At 39.2% G+C, this 23,658-nt stretch overlaps 2 protein-coding genes across 24 annotated transcripts in view; one reads left to right on the forward strand and one right to left on the reverse strand.

Annotated features, from left to right (window-relative positions):
- LOC109038096 (calcitonin gene-related peptide type 1 receptor) overlaps window positions 1-23,658 on the forward strand; it is a 506,731-nt gene that overhangs the window by 118,023 nt on the left and 365,050 nt on the right. The window lies entirely within an intron of this gene.
- Window positions 1,696-12,854, reverse strand: LOC109039273 (uncharacterized). Its single transcript, XM_019054680.2, has 2 exons — window positions 11,571-12,854; window positions 1,696-8,086 (listed from the first exon to the last, which is right to left on the reverse strand). Exons 1-2 carry the CDS (start codon window positions 12,852-12,854, stop codon window positions 8,000-8,002), a joined length of 1,371 nt encoding a protein of 456 aa, XP_018910225.2. The 3' UTR covers window positions 1,696-7,999.

Genomic DNA, 23,658 nt, shown 5'->3' on the forward strand with positions numbered 1-23,658 from the left:
TAGCATTTTAGGCCACGGCCGCCATCTTGGATTTTGAGATTTTGAAAATCCGACCAAAAATTCGAGTTTCTCGTCGAAAAATACCCCTGGTTACCGAGTTTCACGAAAATCGATATAACAGGAGCCGACTTAGCATTTTAGGCCACGGCCGCCATCTTGGATTTGGAAATTTTGAAAATCCGACCAAAAATTCGAGTTTCTCGTCGAAAAATACCTGTGGATACCGAGTTTCACGAAAATCGATCAAACAGGAGCCGACTTAGCATTTTAGGCCACGGCCGCCATCTTGGATTTTGAGATTTTGAAAATCCGACGAAAAATTCGAGATCCCCCGAGAAAAATACCCCCGCTTACCAAATTCCACAAACATTCGTCGAAAAATACCTCCTAAAACCTCAAATTTCGTCTATAAGGCAGTGACGTCACGCAACAGGATTGAACCTGTTCGGCGCGATGCCCGTAAACAACCGCGTATCTCCAATGTAATAATATACAGGGTTATCCAAAAGTCACTGACCACCCCTGTAACTTTTTTCCAAATTGAGATAGAAGTTTGAAACTTTGGGAATGTTCTTCGGTCTAAAGTAGCAACTTTTTGGTCCCCCCAAAATTTTGGAGGGCGGCCCCCCTTAAGGGGGGCGGGGGCTAACTTTTTTTTTTCAAATAGCAACCCCCCCTTTGTGATACCTCATTCGAAAGATAATAAAAAAAGAAAATTTTTGGCGCAAACCGCAGGTCAAAATGTTCATTATTGACAAAATGGCGGCCGGTCAAAGTTCAAAATGGCGGAAATTTGGCATCTCCGTTGTTTATTGACGGATAGGTGTGAAACTCGGAATCGCAGGGTTTTTCGAGATGAGAAAAACGATTCTGGCATTGGTTTTCCAGAAAAGTCAGTCTTTTTCAAAATGGCGGCGGTCAAAATGGCGGCCTCGGGCGGGAAGTGGATATTTAGGCTGCATATCGTTGGATTTGCATGAAACTTGGTATGTGGGGGTATTTCGGCACGAGAAGAACGAATCTTTCATTGGATATCTGAAATTTTGACAAATTCCAAAATGGCGACGGAAAAATGGCGGGAAATTAGTTTTACGGTGGATTTGCATGAAATTCGATATCCTAGTGGTTTTTGGCTGGATAAAAAGGAATCTTTCATTAGATTATTGAAATATCAAATAACTTCATGCTAACCCATCGGTATACAGCCGTAAAACTAATTTCCCGCCATTTTTCCGTCGCCATTTTGGAATTTGTCAAAATTTCAGATATCCAATGAAAGATTCGTTCTTCTCGTGCCGAAATACCCCCAGATACCAAGTTTCATGCAAATCCAACGATATGCAGCCTAAATATCCACTTCCCGCCCGAGGCCGCCATTTTGACCGCCGCCATTTTGAAAAGGACTGACTTTTCTGGAAAACCAATGCCAGAATCGTTTTTCTCATCTCGAAAAACCCTGCGATTCCGAGTTTCACACCTATCCGTCAATAAACAACGGAGATGCCAAATTTCCGCCATTTTGAACTTTGACCGGCCGCCATTTTGTCAATAATGAACATTTTGACCTGCGGTTTGCGCCAAAAATTTTCTTTTTTTATTATCTTTCGAATGAGGTATCACAAAGGGGGGGTTGTTATTTGAAAAAAAAAAGTTAGCCCCCGCCCCCCTTAAGGGGGGCCGCCCTCCAAAATTTTGGGGGGACCAAAAAGTTGCTACTTTAGACCGAAGAACATTCCCAAAGTTTCAAACTTCTATCTCAATTTGGAAAAAAGTTACAGGGGTGGTCAGTGACTTTTGGATAACCCTGTATGGAGAAATAACTATTCGCTCTTGCGGGCATCCGAGGCAGCGGATTTGAATGGGAATAATTTTAATCAACTCCTCATTACAATAGCTAAGCGTGTACCAATTTTAAAGGAAATCGCTTCGGCCAATTTTTACCTAGGGGGGGCATAGTGAGTGGGAACAGCAGCTTTATATAGAGTAAAATAATGATGATGATTCTGTGACAAAAGATGAATGAATTCAACCGTCTCTCTGCGTTATAGGATGGAGACTGCCACTCTACCAAAAAATGTGATAAAAAGCCCGCATTATCAGTTTTGTATGTGTGTGTGTGTGTGTGTGTGTGTGTGTGTGTGTGTGTGTGTGTGTGTGTGTGTGTGAGGGTGTGTGTGTGTGAGGGTGTGTGTGTGTGTGTGTGTGTGTGTTATTTTTTAATTTTTGTTAAAATAATTTTCAATTGACTATTAAAATTTACTTTAAATGAAATGAAGTGTATGAAAATAAGGAGGGGAATTGAATACTTGCGAACAACAAAGTAAAAGCATGAACGCAGGCATGAGGCATGTATAGGCCTTTTGGAGTTATAACAGATCAAAGCACCTCTTTGTACACGATGTTTTTGCACGGTTGCCTTTGGAAAGAATTTTTGGCAATGTCGAAATTTTTTTGGTCTTCCCCCTAGAACTGTTCCATTTCATCAAAATACACTCTCTGCCAAGTTTCAGCCAAATCGGATAATATTAACCCGTGCCGACAGAGCCATCTTTTTTATTCGGGATTTTACATTGAAAAACAATTTTTTCCAGAAAAATCCATTTTTCGAAAAATGTGTAATTTCTATAAAAATCTGAGGTCATATGCGGCTTCAACAGGAAAAATTGAGTGGGAAAACATGTACTGGACACTTCAAAATTTTTTTTCAAAATCCAAGATGGCGGCCATGGCCTAAAATGCTAAAATTTTGGCTTCTGTTTGATCGATTTTCGTGAACCTCGGTATTCAGAGATATTTTTCAACGGGAAACTCGAATTTTTGGTCAGATTTTCAAAATGTTAAAATCCAAGATGGCGGCCGTGGCCCAAAATGCGAAGTCTGCTCCTGTTCACTCAATTTTCGTGAAACTCGGTATCCGGAGATATTCTTCAACGGGAAACTTAAATTTTTGGTCAGATTTTCAAAATTTCAAAAGCAAAGATGGCGGCCGTGGCCTAAAATGCTAAGTCTGCTCCTGTTCGCTCGATTTTTGGGAGACTCGGTGTCCGACGATATTTTTTAACGGGAAACTCGAATTTTTGGTCAGATTTTCAAAATTTCAAAATCCAAGATGGCGGCCGTGGCTTAAAATGCTAAGTCTGCTGATTGTGGATGAGGACAAAGATAACATATTTGCCACTACTCACCATACTTCGTTAAAAAAAGTAAATTCGTTCTTTTAAAAGTTAATAGCTATGAGGGGCGGCTCGCGGAACGGGTCGCAAGTTCATCGCGAAGCGAGGAACTGGGGGTCCAGGGGCACTCCCGGGCTAGGCGTGACAGCTCGCACAGCGAGCTGAACACGGCTAGTAGTTTATATATATCTTGGATATAAGCGGCCCAGAGCCGCTTTCCAGTGCCAGTGCGCTGGAGTTACTGCTTGTTTCTCTAATCCATCAGGATTTTCCGGAAAATCGATTTTCTTGTATGAAAAGAGGGTTTCCCGGGGAAAACTCAATTTTTAGGAAATAAACCTCGACATGTGATGGATGTTTTTTATGTGTTTTTCAACACTGAGTCCGAAAATGATGTCAAAGTTGCTCGATTACATCGAGCTCTTCCGGAAAATCTATTTTCTTGTATAAAAAGAGGGTTTCCCGGGGAAAACTTAATTTTCAGGAAATAAACCTCAACATGTGACGGATGTTTTTTTATGTGTTTTTCACCGCTGAGTCCGAAAATAATGTTAAAGTTGCTCCATTAAATCGAGATTTACCGGAAAATTGATTTTCTCGTAGATAAGGGTTTTCTGGGGAAAACTTAATTTTTAGGAAATGGACGATCGACTTGTAATAGATGTTATTGATGTGTTGTTTAACGGCGAACTCGAAAATCATAACCGTTTCCGTCTATGCCACTAAGAGTTTCTGAGGAACTAAATTTTCCCAGAAAAGAGGTAATTTTCCAAGGAAAACTCGGTAAAATCAATTATCCGGAAAATCTCGATGTAATGGAGCAACTTTGACACCATTTGTGGCAGCGCTGAAAAACACATTAAAAACATCCGTCATATGTTGAGGATTATTTCCTGAAAATTGAGTTTTCCCCGGGAAACCCTCTTTTTATACTAGAAAATCGATTTTCCGGAAAATCCTGATGGAATAGAGAAAAATGGATAGCATTTTCGGACTCAGCGTAAAATAGTGCGTAGGGAACACCTACCATATTTTGAGCTTTGTTTTCGGATGCAGACCTACGTAATTATTCGGGATTTATCACCGTCATTTTACCCTTTTTTAGCGTTTTCGAGATGTTTCAGTTGTTTCGCCGCTATAACGAGGGGTAAAAAAATTGTTTTTAAGTGTCCAATACATGTTTTCCCACTCAATTTTTCCTACTTTTCCTGCATTCTGGAGATGGAGGGGATCCATCTTGCATAAGTCCGAATAAATTCAACGTAAATAAAAATTAAGAATATAAATACATGGGGTATTTGGTTATTTTAGGTCGAGGCCTAAAACCGGGGGAGGGGGGGCAATGAATCCCAAGTAGAGCTGAAGGACTTCGAAAGCATGATAGTCCGATAAACACACGTTGGAACTAGGAACTACCTATATTGATTTAGCGTGAAAATAAATAAAGATAAATTGAAGGAATTCACAAATATTGGTCCCGCGCAAAGCGCGAGTTGAGTGCTAGTATATCATATTTTCGTGCGGTAGGTACATAGATGCTTTTGAACCATGCATCAACTAAGTGGGAGTCCCCTATTTTCCCGCTAATTCATTCATGTTGCTTTACTGACCGGTTATTGATTTGTAGTTGATTTTGGGGAGATCTGGCCCCTAGTGGCGCTCGGTCATGACTCAAATGTGTGGAGCCACGTGGCAAAGAGGGAACAGGTCCAACTTTGAGAGGAAGAAGAATAATGAATATTAATGGGTTTATCGGGAGATTCATAATTAAACATTTCGGTATTGGTCGAAAACAAATCTGAATAATAAGGGAATGGCGCCTAATTTATCGCTTCTGCTTTGCCCCGCCATACGCCACTCTGCCGTGATAGCGAAGAGAGCAGTAAGTGCAAAAATGAAGTTTTGAGAAAATGGGCCTAGAAGCTTCTGAATGGAACATTTTATTGAAAGAAGCCTCCGTTCTTTGTCAAATCGCAACCAATCATTCGATGGACTCTTAGAAGTCATTTGGGGGATTAAAACTAGACCGATTTTATTTTAAAGTACATGAAAAAGGTAAAATTCAGTTTCATGTTAGGTTAGTATTTGGCAAGAAAGCAGTACGTGCTATCTTTCTGCGTGCTTTTGTGGTACAGTCAAGTTACCTAACTTGGAACACTTTTGAACTTTCCAAATGTTGTACTTCAACACGCCGTAACCTTTAAGACTTGAAAACTGTTCCAAATCTCCGGTGTGGCTCTAGAGAGCCTGATGATATACTTTTCAAAATTTTTTGGGAACCTTGTGTTCCAAATTAGGTGCCAAGGATCCCTAACTTGGAACACCTACTGTTTTACACTGAAATTTCAATTTAGAATCACGAAACTTAACTTGGAATACACTATTTTAAGTTTTAAAAAAATGTAATACAAAAATTAACATTTACGAAAGAATATTTCGAGAAAATATGTAAAAAATGTAGCTTAAACATAGAAAAAGTGGAAAAATACGATTACCTCCATCAAAAATCAAATGAGAATTGGTCAAAGACCAAACACTTAATTACCTAAAATAAGCAGTCTCTCGTGTCACTTTTTGAGCAGTGAAAAAATACAAAGTTAGAAAAAATAAAAAATAGTGCTAATGGCAAAACTGAAAATTGCTCCGTAGCTTTGTTCGAAGACATCTTTCCTCCCTGCACAGCCTTAATTGCCTTCTGTAGGTAACTATCTGGATAATTGCAACAAGGCTTCTTACCACCAACTGGAGCCATGACGGATTTTTCCTGTGACGTCGAAAAATCCTCGATGAATATTCAAAATTGGAGAAATGATGTATCTGAATAAGGTGGGCTGAGGGGGGGGGGTGGGGGATGATGAATTTTTGCAAAACTTTGGTGTACTATAGATAAGGAAGAGTAGGTAATCAAACATAAAAACACAAAGACAATTTTTGGTAAAAACACACTCACTTGCGTAAAAAATTGTTTTTAAAATAACGGGACGCGTTTCGGGACCTTCGCTCCCATCATCAGCCGCGACTGAAGGTATTTGTTTATATCGACGCTCGTTCCGCCAATTTGCCTGGTTGTCATGTTTGTCGATAAATTTGAACAACACATTTGTGGCGCCCGACTCGTCAAAATTGAAATTGTTGTTCCGCTTTTTGTAAATGAAAATATCCCCCCCCCCTATATCTAACAATTTTTGCTCTTTTACTTCCTTGAGGAGCATGGGTTCAAAATTAATATTATGGACTGTGGACCAAAAATTGTTGGAGTGCGGCGCAGCCGATGTAGGTAATGCTCATTTTCTGCTGACTAAGATTTTTCTCTTCTCTTTATGCACGGACTTCGTCCGTCGCGCCAGTCGCAATGTAGCTCTTGTTTGTAGCGCCCAGTCTTTTAATAAATATTTAGTTTTCTCAACTTTCGATAACCTCCTTTGTCAAAACCCGAACTTATCCACTCAACAAAAATGGTGTGCCACCGCCGAGCGTGTGATTTCTCTGTTTTTCATATTCCTCACATGCTCTTGGCCCCTGATTTTCAATGATCTTTTCGTTTGGCCCACGTAACACTTGTGGCGAGTGTTACAGTTGATTTCATATGAAATCTTTTTGGGTTTTGCAGAGTCATCTTTTTCTGTTGTTTCTATTTTCTTGCTAAATTTGTTCATTAAATTGTGGTTGTTTGTGAAGCTTAGCTCCATGGCCAGCCAAGTCAGGGCTATAAGGGGGATGAGAGATTGTTTCAACTCCATGTTTACTTTTAAGTTCACGTGTTAAGTTCGATGTGTGAGGCCACGCATTTGTCTTGATGGAGTATCCACGAAACTTTCAAGTCCGGCCGTTTCCGGGAGATATGTGCATTCTCAACTCCTTTAGCACTTTGCAATGATGCACCGTCAACTGTTGTGTTTGGTGGTACAAAATGTTGATAAATGTCACCTCGAAAATCGAAAAACACAATTAGCATCACTTTACACTTCCCACGCTTTAATGGCTTTCCAGGATTTTCTCCTCCTTATATCATCTCAGATTCTTATAGGAGAGCTAAAAACTCATAGGAATTCCATCCTTGGTTTTTAAAGTGCCATTACTCATTTGAAGTTTTATCTTATTCTAAGGCTTTTGTTGGGGTACTTATGATTTTGTGTGTTTCCGTTGAAACAGCTTTACCCCTAAAATGCCGCATATAATTCTACCCAAATGAACATTTCACAAGCTCTTTCACCATTCGTTAGGTGATGCCATTTTTCTGCGGGGTTCGTGAAATTTTTTTGGTGACTTATAACGTGATACCTCGCTTGACACAAAACTGTTTAAATTGTTAGTTGAAAAAAAGCCTTTTTTTATTTTGATGAAAAACTGATATGTTGTTAAAATACGTTATGTTAAAATACGTTCAACGCAGTTTAAAATAGGTAGCCAATTTTCACGACCTTCGCTCCTTTCCACTTTTATAACTCGCGACCAAAACATTTCCCCAGCATGCAGTAAAAAGCTAGAGGGCCTACAGAGAGTCAGGAACAACATCTCAGTTTTTCATCAAAATAAAAAAATGGCTTTTTTTTTGAGATCGGCGCGGTCAAGAAAAAAAGTGGGGTCTTCCTTTTTAGCGTTCCGCAGCTTCGGAGGCGATAACTTGAGCTGAAGTCGACTAAACCCTACGCTCGACAGCTTATATATCTTCCTGATGAGCCTGTGAGCCCAGGGAGATGCTCCGAGCGAAGAACCGGGATGACCAAAATCCCACAGGCACCAACTGGAATGAGCCGGCCTGCGGCCTGCCATGGGCAGTGAAGTTACTATCACTTCGGTTGGGTGTCATCTGCGACGTGTACTATTCAAGCGACATGGACTGGAAATGCGTTTCTCGTCAGTGATGCGAATTCCAAGACGGCATTAGGAAACTCCCCTTGCGAACAGGACTTCTGAAACGTTGCCCACAAAAAAACACATGATTAAATTACTAGGTTAAAATTTCCTATTTTCAGTAGAAAGTATAAAAATTTTAAATTTTTATGAATACAAATCTAGAATATCATTCATGCAATAATCATTTATTATGTTATCATTCAATATGTAATCGATAATTTACTGCACATAATGGTAATATAGGTAAAAATAACAAGAAATTACTTTCCAATTCTATATCGAAAACTGACTTGCGCCTGATGGTTTTTTTCTTAAAATAAAAATAAATAATTCGTAGAAATTACTTTCTACTCATATACGGGGGCAGTAGCGCCGTCTTCACCACGAATTTTTTTTTCCAGTTAAAAAATCGAAAACTGTTCTGGGTTTCTTAGTTGTTACAATAAATTTGTGAATATTTTCAACTTAACACGATCATTCCTAATAAAATGACGGTTGTTTGAAGGGAACAATAACCATCTTGCTCACTTAAGTATCGCAATTGATACAAATAAGGAAAGACTTACGGAAAGGAAGCAAGTTTGAAAAGTAAAAATTGCAGATAAAATTAAATACGTATTAAACAAATGAAAAAGTCATACAGGGTTATCCAAAAGTCACTGACCACCCCTGTAACTTTTTTCCAAATTGAGATAGAAGTTTAAAACTTTGGGAATGTTCCTCGGTCTAAAGTAGCGACTTTTTGGTCCCCCCAAAATTTTGGGGAGCGGCCTCCCTTAAGGGGGGCGGGGGCTAACTTTTTTTTTTCAAATGGCAACGCCCCCTTTGTGATACCTCATTCGAAAGATAATAAAAAAGAAAATTTTTGGCGCAAACCGCAGGTCAAAATGTTCATTTTTGACAAAATGGCGGCCGGTCAAAGTTCAAAAATTGCGGAAATTTGGCATCTCCGTTGTTTAATGACGGATTGGTGTGAAACTCGGAATTCTAGGGTTTTTTGAGATGAGAAAAACGATTCTGGCATTGGTTTTCCAGAAAAGTCAGTCTTTTGCAAAATGGCGGCGGTCAAAATGGCGGCCTAGAGCGGGAAGTGGATATTTAGGCTGCATATCGTTGGATTTGCATGAAACTTGGTATCCGGGGGTATTTCGGCACGAGAAGAACGAATCTTTCATTGGATATCTGAAATTTTGACAAATTCCAAAATGGCGGCGGAAAAATGGCGGGAAATCAGTTTTACGGCTGTTTACCGATGGATTTGCATGCAATTCGATATCCTGGCGGTTTTTGGCTGGATTAAAAGGAATCTTTCATTAGATTCTTGAAATATCAAATAATTTCATGCTAATCCATCGGTAAAGAGCCGTAAAACTGATTTCCCGCCATTTTTCCGCCGCCATTTTTGAATTTGTCAAAATTTCAGATATCCAATGAAAGACTCGTTCTTCCCATGCCGAAATACCACCGGAAACCAAGTCTCACACAAATCCAAAGATAAGCAGCCTAAATATCCACTTCCCGCTCTAGGCCGCCATTTTGACCGCCGCCATTTTGCAAAAGACTGACTTTTCTGGAAAACCAATGCCAGAATCGTTTTTTTCATCTCAAAAAACCCTAGAATTCCGAGTTTCTTACCAATCCGTCAATAAACAACGGAGATGCCAAATTTCCGCAATTTTGAACTTTGACCGGCCGCCATTTTGTCAAAAATGAACATTTTGACCTGCGGTTTGCGCCAAAAATTTTCTTTTTTTATTATCTTTCGAATGAGGTATCACAAAGGGGGGGTTGCCATTTGAAAAAAAAAGTTAGCCCCCGTCCCCCTTAAGGGGGGACCAAAAAGTTGCTACTTTAGACCGAGGAACATTCCCAAAGTTTCGAACTTCTATCTCAATTTGGAAAAAAGTTACAGGGGTGGTCAGTGACTTTTGCATAACCCTGTATAATCAGGATTAACAAAATGTGACAACGCTGCACATAACGTGCTGCGCGTTTAAAAATCTGTTTATGCTTAGGTACCCCTGACATTTCCGCAAGGAAGAGGAAAAATCCTTACCTTTTTTTAAGCGAAAGTATCAATTTTATAAAATTAGTAATGACGTTAGGTAGTTCTGGTCTAGTTCCCGGTCGTAATTCACAATGACAAATAATCAACGTTACTTTGCTGATTCTTTTGATTCAATATAATGGAAATAGAAAATCTTTAAGAAGAAAATCATGAAGAAAATAAAACAGTAAAGAAAGACTGCAGCAGGACTCCTAGAAATAGGTAAAAATTTATTGTGAGACTACAAAGTTAGAAATGCATACTTCTCAAAATTCTTAGAAAACAATTCTGAAGCACGTGAAAATATTCAATATCAGAGTTTAAAAATTATTTTGAACTCACTCTCCTGTTACCTAAATTGCAGCGCACACAACGGCATTCTGTTCTTTTCTTGAGAGAAAAAGAAAAACATCCTTGGGAATTACATTTATACGGGGGCAATAGCCTTTCTACCACAATCCTATGCTTTGATAAAATGGGACTTGAAAATCTAAATTTCGATGTAAAAGTAGTTGATCAAGAAGCTTGGCCTTTTTTCCATCTTGATCGCGCAATTACAGAAATCGGGCAATGCAACATATATGTACCGGTACATGCAACACATACACGACAAACATATTAAGCATGTACAAAAAGCATGAAAAAGTCAAGAGTAATAAAAATAAGTAAATAATGAAACACAAGTACGTGCATGCATTCTAAATAAACCGAAGAGGACCGTGAAAGATAGGAAGAAAAGAGACGGAGCTAAAAATAATAAAATTTTCCAGGAGGAAAAAAAAAAATATTCATCTTTTCTCCAAACATAAGTCGATCAAAAAATGTTGAAGATATTTTCTTAAAAGTTGACTTTTGCAACCTCTTCTTCTTTTTAGATGGACTTTCCAGTAATGAATGTCCCATTTTTTTTTATGTATAATTCTTGATTCACCGACCTTCGGAAAAGTCCGTTAAGAAAAGTAAAATTTAAACCAACAAAAAAAAATCTGAAAATCAAAGAATATATTATCGTATTCTGTAAAAAAATAAAACATCGTCATTAGGATAAGAAAGTCACACGTTTTGATACCAAAAATTCTGGATTGATACTATCCCTTAGGATCGAATTTCCTCCTAAATCTCCAATTCTTGGGAGGCAATCTCCTCCAAGAAAAATCATGATCCAGCTTGGATCCATTAAAATGATCATTAATTTTCGAACCGACTTTCTTATTGAACTCCGATTTGGCATCATCCGTGTAATTCGTAGTAGTGCAGCCTCGCTTTTCCTCACTCCTTTTCTTGAATTTGTAAACTTCGCGACTGGCGGCGTCAATGTTTTGAAAATCCCTGCGCTCACCTTGTTTACCTGAAACGCGTAAACCACGCGTAAGTTCAAGTTCATCGCTTGTTACCGTGAAAATTTTGACCTAGTGTTCGAGTTTTGATGCCTCTATTCTAGTTTCTTGCTGATCAAAATGATCATATTTACCATTTTCTTCAACAGAACTTACGAATTCCGTAGGGAATATTTGTATGTTGTGAAAATCTCCATCCTGAGTTTCACATGCGGCTGGGCTCTCTTCAGATTTGCAAATCTTGAACGTGTCGGGATCTCCACGCTCCCTAACGGGCTCGACACTTCCTTTGTTTAAGCCAATTTTCTCAGAACTATCTGAAACACTGCTCAAAGATGCATTAGACCCAAAATTCGTATCATTAAAATCAGGCAAGGAATGAACCTCTCGCTCAACGTTATTATCTTGTGCAAAAATAACACTTCTTATGTAAATAGGTTCATGATCCACATTATTTGAATCTGAAAAATCATAACCCGATTTGTCCAAAATCACTTCCTTATTACTAAAATTACTCTCTATCTTGTATCTACTTGCTTTCTTGCAATCATTCTTAAAAGAATTTTCGGTTTCTTCAGAAATCGCACGCTTCGGGTCGTGGACCACTGTTACTCCACGCGCACCAACATCGCTTTCAGCAAAAGACATATGACACTCATTTTTTACAGGAAATTTGCTTCTAGGATTTTTAGTATCAAAAGTATTACGAGATTTTATTGTACTGCTTGAAGGATCCAAAGCCTCTTTAGAACTGATTGACAATATCTTAACCTGTTCATTTTCCCTCACTGTTGTTTTCACTGTTCCCCCAGCATTGTTTTGTTGGTGGAAATTCTTGTACTGGCTTTGATGAGGATTTGCAGAATGCGCCTTTGAAACGGCCTGATTCACGTTCCCGTTCCATCTACTTTGCTGATTCCTGGAGTTTGCTGAGACACGCAGGGCGTCAACTTCTTGGTTTCGGGTCCATTTTCTTTTCTTGGAGGGCATCCCTGCCCTTTGTTGCTGATATTGTCCCTGATTTGACTGAAACTGTCCTCGGATTGGCTGATACTGTCCCTGACTTGGCTGATATTGTCTCTGATTTGACTGTAACTGCCCTTGATAAGGCTGATAAGGCTGAAAAGGCTGATACTGCCCTTGGTTCGGCGGTACTCCGTATGTGCTTTGCCTCGACGCCTCGTTGAACAGCTTTTCCAAACCCCTGGTTATGTTGGCTCTCATGGTATCCATTTCTGCGCGGGTCAAGTCGACTGTTGCCGCTAATGTTGCCATGGCGTTTTCTTGGGATTTCATCCTGGAATCTAACGATGAGTTTTGTTCTGGAGATCTATTTATTGCTAGAACCGAGTCCTCGGATTCTTCTGGGGGGGAGAGAACAAGTTTGGCATTTTTTAATGATTCTATTAATTGCTTGATTGTTATATCTCGGCTGTTCATTACCTGTTTTTGGTATTCTGGTGTCAATCCTATATATTAAAATGCAAAGTTCCGAATCTTGGGGCATTAACTTTGAGAGTACCACCGGGCCGATTCGCCTGATCTTTTTTTTAAATGAAAGCCCCTGAGCTGTAGATTTGCAGGCAGTAATTTGTTTTCCGATTTTTTCAAATTTTCTCCTATAATTTTCTCAAATTTTCTCCAATGAATTAAAACGGAGGTCCGAATCTTTGGACGTTAACTTTGAGAGAACCACCGGACCGATTTGCATGATCTTTGTTTTAAATGAAAGCCTGTGATCTGTAGATTTGCAGGCTGTGATCGTTTTTTCGATTTTCTCAAATTGTCTTACTTTAATCGACGAGTGAAGTTTAGCTGGGTTCAAATTTTCTCCCATTTATTCAGACTAAAGTCCGCATTTTGGGACATTAACTTTGAGAGAACCACCGGACCGATTTGCATGGGGTTTTTTTTAAATGAAAGCTTCTGATCTGTAGATTTGCAGGCTGTAATTGTTTTTTCGATTTTCTCAAATTTTCTTACTTTTATCGACGAGTAAAGTTCAGCTGTTTCGAGCGGTCATCTGGCCGCTACCTGCTTGCCCGTCCCTAGATACCCCCACTAGGTTCTCAGCCACCCCTCCCACCACGTTCTTTCGGCTATCTCCGTATTCTTTCGTATAGCTTTCCTCCCACCAACCTCAAAGAAGGTTTGGGTCGCATTGTCGTTCGTCACTCACCAAGTCACCACCCACATTCCGTCGCAATCTCTCGGCTACTCCGCTTCACCACTTCTTGATAGGCATCCTGGCGGTTTGACTGACCCTGACTTATTAACTGCAGCGGTGCGCACACGTATTGCTTACAACATGTATTGTTATGGACATTTCATTCTTATTTGTTCTTTTCTCTTTCCAACTTTGTTTCAAATTTGCTTGATACTTTGTCTCTTCCTCTCTCTTTATTTTGTTGGTCGGTCGACTACGTTGATCGGCTTTTTGCTATTGAAAGCACATTAAGACTTCATGGATTTTCAATATCATCATTTGATCTTCCGGAATTGCTTCCAACTAACCTGAATCTTCAAGGGTCGGAGCCTGACTCTCCTCCCCCTAAAACTATGATTCCATGATTTCTGCCGCTAACCCAGAGCAACATCAAATTATTTCTGAAATAATTAGTCTCATCCAAAATCCATCTTACACGTGTAATGCGATTTTCATTGATGGTCCAGGAGGATCGGGAAAAACTTTCGTTTAAGAATGTCTTACTGCGTATTGTACAGAGGAAAACTTAGACGTCATCTCCGTTGCTTGGACAGGTATCGCCGCATCGTTGCTACCTAACGATCGGCCGGTTCATAGCAAATTCAAAATTCCTTCGGTTCTGAATGAGAATTCTGTGTCAAGTCTGACGGTTAGCTCAAGAGAGGCTGAGACTATTCGGAAAACAACGATCATTTTTTGGGGTGAAGCTCCCATGGTTATCACGCATGCTCTGGCATGCATCGACCGACTTCCTAGAGAATGGGTAATGATATCCCTTTTCGAGGAAAAATTGTCGTCTAGGGTGGTGATTTTAGACAGGTTTTACCCGTTGTTCCGCATGCTTCTCGCCAAACATTGGTGCAAAATGCAATCAAATTCTCACCACTTTGACCTCTTTTCAAAATCAGAAAACTTACTCAAAATATGAGAACTTTGCAAGACGAAGCGGAGTTTGCAAAATTTTAACTCGAAATAGGTGATGGTGTTTACCTTTCTGCTAAAAAAGGCCATGCCGGAATTCATTGATTTACCGACAAGCAGTATTACTGAAACTGATATTATTACTGAAATTTATGGAAAAGGTAGCTTCCTCATGTTCGAACGTAGATTTCACAAACTGCGCAATTCTGGCCCCTAAAAATAAGTATTGCAATGAAATTAACGACAAGGTTGTTGAAGTTCTTTCAGGTGTCTCTAAAACGTACTTCAATGTTAACAGGCAGAGAGAGAGGCTCTCAATTTTCCCCTCGAATTCTTGGACAGTCTTAATCTTAGTGGCTTACCACCGCTTAAACTCACACTTTTGGAGGGGTTTTTTGTCATGCTTTTAAGAAACCTCAACGTTTCTAAAGGTTTATCGAATGTTACCCAATTGATCGTCTGGAAACGTTATGAAAATTGTCTTGATTTGCAGGTAATTTCCGTCGAGAAGGCCAGTGAAAGAATGTCACTGCCAAAAATTGATTTGTCACCTGCAGACTCCTCTCTCCCTTTCTATTTTAAGAGGCGACAATTTCCAATTCGCGTTGCGTTCTGCATGACCATCATCAAAGCTAAGGGTCAAACACTGAAGCGAGTCGGCATTTATTTACCCCAAACAGTTTTTGGCCGTGGTCAACTATACATATGTTGCACTCTCACGAGCTACATCGCACAAAAATTTTAAAGTCTAAATTCTTCCCAAAGGCAACCGTACAAAAAATATCGTGCACAAAGAGGTGCTTCGATCTTTTATAAATCCCAAAAGCCTCATAGTCATTAGAAAATTATCAAAAAATAAAAATAAAAAAAAATTAAAAAATAACACAAAAAAAAGAAAAACTAATAATGCGAGCTTTTTATAACATTTTTCGGTAGAATGGCAGTCTCCACCCTGTAACGCAGAGAGGCAGTTAAATTCCTTGATCTTCTGCCGCAGAATCATCATCATTATTAAATAGATTCAACTAATCGCTTTGATTCCAAATAAGCTACTGCACCACCATTGCTAGCTGTGGAGGGCGCCCGTAGGGCGCCCGGAGCAGCTAGTTTCAACTTAATGTGCTTAACCAGCTGCGCCTCAGTCGTGTTTTGAGTCACTCTTGCTAGATTCGCCAGCTTCCGTTTTGTCTGCACGAAGTCCAATGGGTCCTCGTTCATTCCTTGCGAGCGCTCCGTGAATTTGGATAAAGCATCGTCGTCCGCATCGAAGTATTCAATCAGTCTCTGCTTCACTTCATCAAACGATCGACAATTCATGAACGACACTTCTTCGTTATCATAATACAGTACCGCCCTCTTGCCAAGGTGGCATCTGAGCTGTTCCCTCTTTTCTTTGTCCGAACAGTTGCGGTAGTATGTCTCGAAGTCTTTCAAAAAGTCTCTGATCTCACAGTCGGCCTCGCCGTTGAATACTTTTTTGAATGGAGGTGCCTTAATCGTTACTGAGGGCCCTTCCGCCGAACGAGACGAGTTGGCTCCCAACATGGTTTGGTTCAGTGACTGCAATACTCTGAGCATCTCTTGCTGCCAGGGCGTTTGTCCGTCCACTTGGAAGACCCTGTATCCTCGAGGATTCATCTGCGCGGAATTTTGCTCCCATAAACCAGGTTGAAATGTTTGGTTCCAGTCTTGGGTCATTTTCCGGCTGTTTCCTCTGGTCTCCATGCCTTCTCATAGTATGTTTCTTGGTCCTGGGACTGCCTGCACAAGTTCGGTCTGCCATTTAAACCCAACCGCCTCGTACTCGTTTTCAACCAAACCGGCATGAGAGAATATGGATTCGGTCGGCTTTGCATGGTGTTTACTCGCATCAGCGTTTTCGAAACCGCTCTCGGTGCAACAAACGCGATTGGAAACATAGACGAGTCTCTAAAAACGCGATTTTGAAAAATATGTTTTTGTATTATGCTATTCTCTTCATTGAGTTGCTTCCCGTAACTCTCACACAAGTCGCAATTCAATGTAGACAAGGCAGCTTTTACTGTTTATTTACTCGACGCGATGTTTATGGAACGACGCACAATTTCCCGACGAGCAAAGAAACTTTTGACTTAAGCAAAAAAAAATAAGATAAGTCCGCGTACTCGGCACTAATTTAGCACTAATTTAGCAAACACTGATAGAAGCAATGAAAGAAGAATCAGCAAAAAGGCTTAAAGAAATCCCAGATTTCGTCGCGCGTCCAGATTCTCTGCGCAATCAGCGTCGTGACTTGAAAAGTTTGATCACAGCTGCGTACGAGAATCAGCATGGGAGGATAAATCTGAGACAAAGTCGCCAAATTTGCGATAGGCACAAGGAAACGTTACGCTTAAACTAAACTTTCTTTTAAAAAAATGTCAGTATGAAGAAATCAACTTTCAGAACTTTGAAGGATGCACAAGTTAAACTTCGTAAAGATTTGTTCTTGCTCACAAGTTTGAAACAGAATTAAAAAAAAAATAGTTTTTCTGCTGCCCCAGAAAATTCGAAGGAAAATCCGTGAATCGAATTTCACTGTAAATTTAATGCTCCCAACGAAACTTACTTTAAACTTTCGGCTAATTTTTCACTTTAAAGCAAATGAAAATTTTAGATTTGGATGAACGATTGCAGTGAAAAATTACCTAGAGTTTCGTAAGCAGTTCTTAATTTGAGAATGAAAAAAAAAAAAATCAATTTTTCGAAAATTACGTAACGCTTTCTATTTTCAACTTAGTGAAGCTTGAAAATTACTAACTGTTTTCGTACTATTAATTAAATGAAAATTACATCTGGTTTTCGTGAATTTTGACTTGGTGAAGCTCGAAAAATTCCTACTAACTCTGTAGATTTTCTTAGTTGTAAAATTAAATACTTAACGCTTTCTGTTTTCAACTTTGCGAAGCTTGAAAATTACTAACTGTTTTCGTACAATCAAATAAATAAAAATTACTTATAGTTTTCGTGAATCTTGACTTGGTGAAGCTCGAAAAATTACTACTAACTCTGTAAATTTTCTACTTAAAATTAAATACTTCACGCTTACTAACCTGGGATTTTCCGGATGACAAGTGCTCCTTTCCCGACGTCTCCACTATGTAATGGGGGGATAAAAATAATCTAAACTCACGTAACTCAAATGGTAGAGTGGACAGTATGCTCGGAGAATACAAGAGCGCTATCACTAGATCGCTGCCTCGAAGATACGACCCCGCGCCGCGGGCCCCTCAGAGTATATATCTCGGTATCATCCGGAAGAGCGATGACGTCCGAAGATGTCATTGCGATGACCTGCAATGCTCCAAGGTAGATACTCTGAGGTCGCCAAAATGCACGCGCGAGCTTGCGCTCCGAAAGTGATGGTAGGGCTGTTCAATCGGTTGTCGGTAAGCCACCGAAACAGTTCCGTCAAGAAAAAGTTACGACAAGAGCGCTCTTGCCGATAGCGATCAGAGTTTTCGGAGCTGGCGAAAATAAGCTGTTGCCAATTGTACACCTATTTTACGCGCCGCCGCGCCAGGCAATCTGATAAACCGACACACGGGGCAACAATGTATTAAGTGCGAGCTCTCAAAACACCGATAAGGCCGGCTGTTGTCGATATCATGGCCACTGTCGGTACTGCCGCCAGTTTCAATAAGAGACGATGTCGGTAGTGTTCCGGCAAGAATTCGTTTGAACACCCCTAAGTGATGGCTTTCGGGCTGAAGGAGCTAGAAAGCATAATAGAATGCGGCCCTAGAAACGTAAGTGATATGGCCTCGTTCTATTACAATACCATGGGAGCACACGCGATCCCGTCATGCCCATGGGAGCACACGTGATCTTGTCATTCCCATGTTTCAACTTAATTGTAACATGTTCAAACAATTATAGTTCCTTCGGAGGAAAGAGTAGGCAATCTGCACGTCAATCGATTAGTCACAAGAATCAAACGATTTTGTTGCAAGTTGTTGTAACCTCTGCGCTACTTGGGTTGTAATCGTTCCCTAATATAATAGCACACCTACTTTTAGAGATGTTTTTAAATTGTGTCAGTGACACCAAGCCTCATTTCTGAAATGTTTCACGCGACACTTCAGAAACCCGGGTGATAAGTCAAACACGAGTCCACTCTGTGTTCCACGCATTCCCATGTCACCACTTTTTATGTGTCTGTGAAACATTCGCAGATGGTGTCACCGAAATATTTCGAATTCATTTTTTACATATTTCAATGACACACTTGGCAAAGGTCTCCGTTGGCAGTGCATTTTTGACACATTTCTAAAACAATGAGGCTTTAAACTCAGATTTTCCTCTAATTTTCTAAATGTTTATGACACATTTTTGGTATAATCACTACAGTCCATGTTGTGTTAAACACGAGCCCACTCTGTGTTGAACACATCCCCATGTCGCTACTTCTTTACCGTACAAAAATTTTCAGACATCTGTTTTAGCAAATGTCGTGGAGGCATTATAGCTATCAAAACAAGAGCCTGGGCGACCTGATTACAGACTAATGCCTAAGGAGTGTATGGGACTGGGTTCACTCCATCAGTGTCAAACTAACAGAGGCATTAGGACGTCCTCACTTTAGAAAATTATACGCAAAGCATAATGTGCGGTTTCAATATTTTAGATAATCCATAACATATAAGCTCTTTTGGAGATAAACGCGATGCATACCAGGAATTTAAAACTTTTTTTAACTCTGCATAGTTAACTAACCATAAAGTAAACCTTGAGACGAAAAAATAAACCAAAATTTGGTAAAATTGGAAAATGTATAACGTCAACGCTCTCTGCGGGTTCAGTTTGAACTAGGAAAATTTTTAGAAAGGTCCTAGAAATGTTTTCAACTTTTGTTCACCAGGTTTCAATGACAATCAAGGCACTGTTTGGTTCATTTGATATATTCCGGACACATTTCTGAAATAAATTCCCTCACCCCTCAGCGTTTATTTTCATTTTTTAAATAGTTATGACATACGATCGCCGCGGATCAATTAATTGCGAGTGATACGAGTATTTCAACTCGAGAGCAATGAGGGAATGTGTACACGAAAATCTGAAGGCGTTTCAAATTCCCTTCTCTCACGTTTCATATATAGATTCAACATATATCTGCACCTTGTCAGATAAAAAATACGAAATATCTGCCAGTTGTTTCTGAAATATGTTTTTGAAGGATCTTAGAATCGTTGTCAAATTGTGTCAGAAATATGTCAGATTTATTTATCAGAAACTTCGAACTTCCAAGAATTTCTGATGCAACGTTTTAAAAATGTGTCAGAAATGTTTCCAAAAAATTTAGTTGATCTCATTCGCAACATATCGCACACAAATCTAATGAATCTGCACCTGGGTCGTTAAAAAAAATTTGACACAATTACAAATTGTTTCTGATGGTCCAGTGATTTTCATATAAATTATGGCAGAAATGTTCCGTAAATATGTTTAAATCATAGGCTTAGCTGTGGCAATGGTTTTGAAATGTTTTTGAAACCTTTCTGATATAGTTTATTGAACGGACTGCAATATATTTAGGTACACCACATATCTGACTTATTTCTTACACATTTTTTGGGTGGGTTATTTATGCCTTTTTGAAATAAGTTTGAAACGTTTCCAATACATTTTAAAAAAAGTTTGAATGACCACAATTAGAAACATTTTCGATATGTTTTCAATACGTTTCAAAAACTTGCCCATTTCATGTATTCGTTTTGAAAATGTGTTGGAAACAAGTCAATGACTGATCCGAGATTGGCATCATTTGAAACATTTTAAAAACATTCCATTGTGTAACTGTGCTATTAGGGTTGCACCTTGTCACTTTCGTTATCATTTGGCTGTTAATATATTTTGAATATTTTTTTTTTTTTTTTAAAAAAAACCTAACCTCCAACTCATTTTAATTCAACGGGAATAAAACAACGGCACCTCGATTCTCTTTTGTCTGCACAGGTGACATCGTTGTTGATATGACGTAAATCTTACTGAGTCGAGTCAGCAAATGTTGGGCAGCACAAGTAATTTAATAATGCGTCTTGAGCAGTGTATCCATGGGACGTTTCTAGGGATTTATCCTAGGGGAAAATCTCCCTTGCGAACACTGTTAGAAATTTATAGCTTTCGGTGTTGTCTGTGTTGCATGTGTTTTAAAATTTTGATGTTCAGTTTCATCAAAGCATAGTGTCTGGGAAGTCAATGTTGTGCTCCGCAAACACCGAAAAAAGAATTTTGGTTCTGAATGTCTAATTCAGTGCTTTGTAAACACAGTCAGCGTTTCCCTGTAATCAAATTTAGGTAAAAGGCAGTTGAGTCAGTTTGGTGCTGAGCTGAGCACTGAGTAGTTGAAAATGACGAAAAAAAATGTTTGAGGATGCAAAGATATGATATGATAAAACCAAGATTTACTCTCAGCCAGCATACCTCCTTGCCCGGGGATTCTTGTCGAGTGCAAAATGGAACACAACCGGTGTTGGCTTGTAGCTCAGTGTTTATTTGTAGCTAGCTCGGTGTTTATTTGTAGCTAGCTCAAAATTATTGTTATCAGTGTCAATCCTCCTTCTTTACCTCTTTTCAGCTTTGTTTTGAGTATGGCGTTTTGCGCCCCTGAGAGATCCCCTGAATATATTCAACTTTGCATTAGGTATTTTAAATAGGGTTACTTGTTGCCTCCCCCAATTTTGAAGTGGCCAAATACTTTCATTCTCCAAAGTAAAACATGGAAGAATTTTGGTTGTTTGACTCAAATAGATAGGTCAGGGTGTCAACAAGTCCGGAATTTTCGGAAAGTCCAGAAATAGTGCTGATTTTTCAAGGGCTGTCCGGAGGTATTGAAAAATTGCGGCAATTTGACTAGACGGTCCGGAATTTTTTTCATTCTTTTGTAATTTTTGTCGCAATTTGAGTGAGAAATTCAAATTTTTGAAATTTTTCGTATTTTTCCAATTGGAGGTACTGTAAAAGTACTGAATTTTTCTGCTGAGGAGGTACTGAATTTCTTGGGAATGTACTGAAAAAGTGCTGTAAAAGTACCTACTGATGTTTGGCCAGCCTGTTTTAGTAGACATCCTGCAGGTATATTTTTTTATTTTATCGGGGTAATCGGCTTTAATAACTCCGTCAATGATTACCACGACAATTGAATGGTAATACAGTAATAATACTTAAAAAATTAGAAAGTAAAAATGTTTAAGTTGATAATGTTGATGATTGTTCATCATTCTTCTCTCAGAAATATGTTTCGATCGTGCGGTCAAGGTGTTTAAAATCATAAGTATCTATTGGAGAATTCACAGGAGTCTGAAATTTGATGGATTCCGTGTTTAAGTGGAAACAACTAATTGCAAGTGAACTAAATACGAGGAAACCCTTGGTTCATTACAATCGAAAAATTACTGGAGGAAATATAATATTATTTTCAAAACTTTACATTAAATAACTTTAAATGGAAAATGCCGCCAGATGACGTCATGAGGCGGCACATTTTCTCTTTTTTAAATCTATTTTATTGCTATTGCTCTTATCAGAAAAATATTATAAAGATAGGTACTTTGCAATCAGCTCTTGAATCACTCTTAGATGAAGTAATATAAAATGAACGTGCAAATTCTCCATTTCTCATTTGATTATATTTTCTAATGTCAACATTGAATTTACTTATACATATTATTAATTATTATCATGACATAAAATAAGAAAAAAACTTGGAATCATAAATATTGAGGAGAGAAAATATCGTTATTTGCGGGGGAAAAAATTGTTCTTGCTAAATTGTTAATTTTTATCTGGAGCAGAATGAAATTCCTTTTCGTAAACAGTGAATGGAAAAAAAGAAAAACCGAACAGTCTCATGCGTTATGAATTCCAGACACCTGAGATGGCGAAAAGATGAAAAAGTAATTCAGTGGACTACACATACCTACACTTAAGATTCGTTTCGGTGAATCACAAGCCCGGATGGCTCGGTCGGTAGCGTACTCGATTCTAGGTAGGTCCCGCATTCAAATCCCGGGTAAGTCGTAAAAACTTGATAGGTCCCTACGGGATGATTCTGACTCGAGGGAAGTGAAGGTAATCAAGTTCACTTAAAGGTCGATTTAATTTTCATAAAAATCGCGCAATGTATATTAATTTTCGGCAATTTATATTATTTTGCGGAGGAGGGGAGGGGCATGAGTGGGGAGTCGTGAACGCTTCCATGTCAACGCCGAACTGTGTTCCGTAAGCACTGATTCGGCATTCTTTATCATATTCTCGATACGAAAAACACGACGGGAAACGAACACCGAACTGTGTTCCATGAGCACTGGTTTGGCATTCTTGAACACAATCTTGACTCGAGGAACACCACAGGAAACGAGCACCGAAAATTAAACACTTAACTCGGTGATTTTACATATAGAACAAAAGTTCGTAACAAGCACCGAGAAGTGTGCGATTTTTTTTAACAGTGAAGTTGGGAAAAATATTGAGTTAGACAATACCAAACAGAGTCCTTGTCCGGTCCTAAAAGCGACTTGGAGAGAAGGAAAAGACACTTTGTTAGGTACTTAGTTTAACGAAGAAGAAGCTCAGAGGTTTCATTTATTCTGCCATTTGAACTCAGGAAAATCCCTTGAAACGTCTCGGAGGCAAGGCGTTATGTTGCTTTCAGTGTTTTGAATGAATTAAGATCGATGTCAACCGAATACCTATTCGACATCCGCTGTGGCTTAATGACTGCGACGGTGTCGACAGAACAGCTGTTCGGGAGCAGCGGTAGAAATGAGAGATGAGCACACGTCTAGTCAGTCACACCATAATTATCACGATCTAGTGTCGTCATTGTAATGATGTCCTGATTTTTTCTAAAAGCGGTAACCCTGACATCAGTGTTTCTCAACTGTGCATCCAAGCATCCATGATACAGCATAAATAATTCCATCCGTGCAAGCAAGCCGCTAATCTCTGGATCATCGAATCAGTTTCATTCGTCCGAGTCTCGATGTCATTTTTGATCTTACACTAGATTGTCAAATTTCATGAGGCTGATAGTTGCCAATTCAATCAGTCATTCTCAAAAAGACTTAATCGCCAAATAATCGAAAATTGAGTTTTTGG

This window comes from Bemisia tabaci, chromosome 1 (genome assembly GCF_918797505.1).
Source record: "Bemisia tabaci chromosome 1, PGI_BMITA_v3".
In the NCBI taxonomy this organism is placed as follows: Eukaryota; Metazoa; Arthropoda; class Insecta; order Hemiptera; family Aleyrodidae; genus Bemisia; species Bemisia tabaci.

Excerpts from the sequence above, each read along its gene's own strand:
- LOC109039273 (XM_019054680.2), bottom strand. The coding sequence starts at position 12,854 with ATGAACAGCCGAGATATAACAATCAAGCAATTAATAGAATCATTAAAA. Across the intron at positions 8,087-11,570 it reads AAATATTCCCTACGGAATTC|AAGTCCTGTTCGCAAGGGGA; the intron begins GTAAGTTCTGTT and ends GCAACGTTTCAG.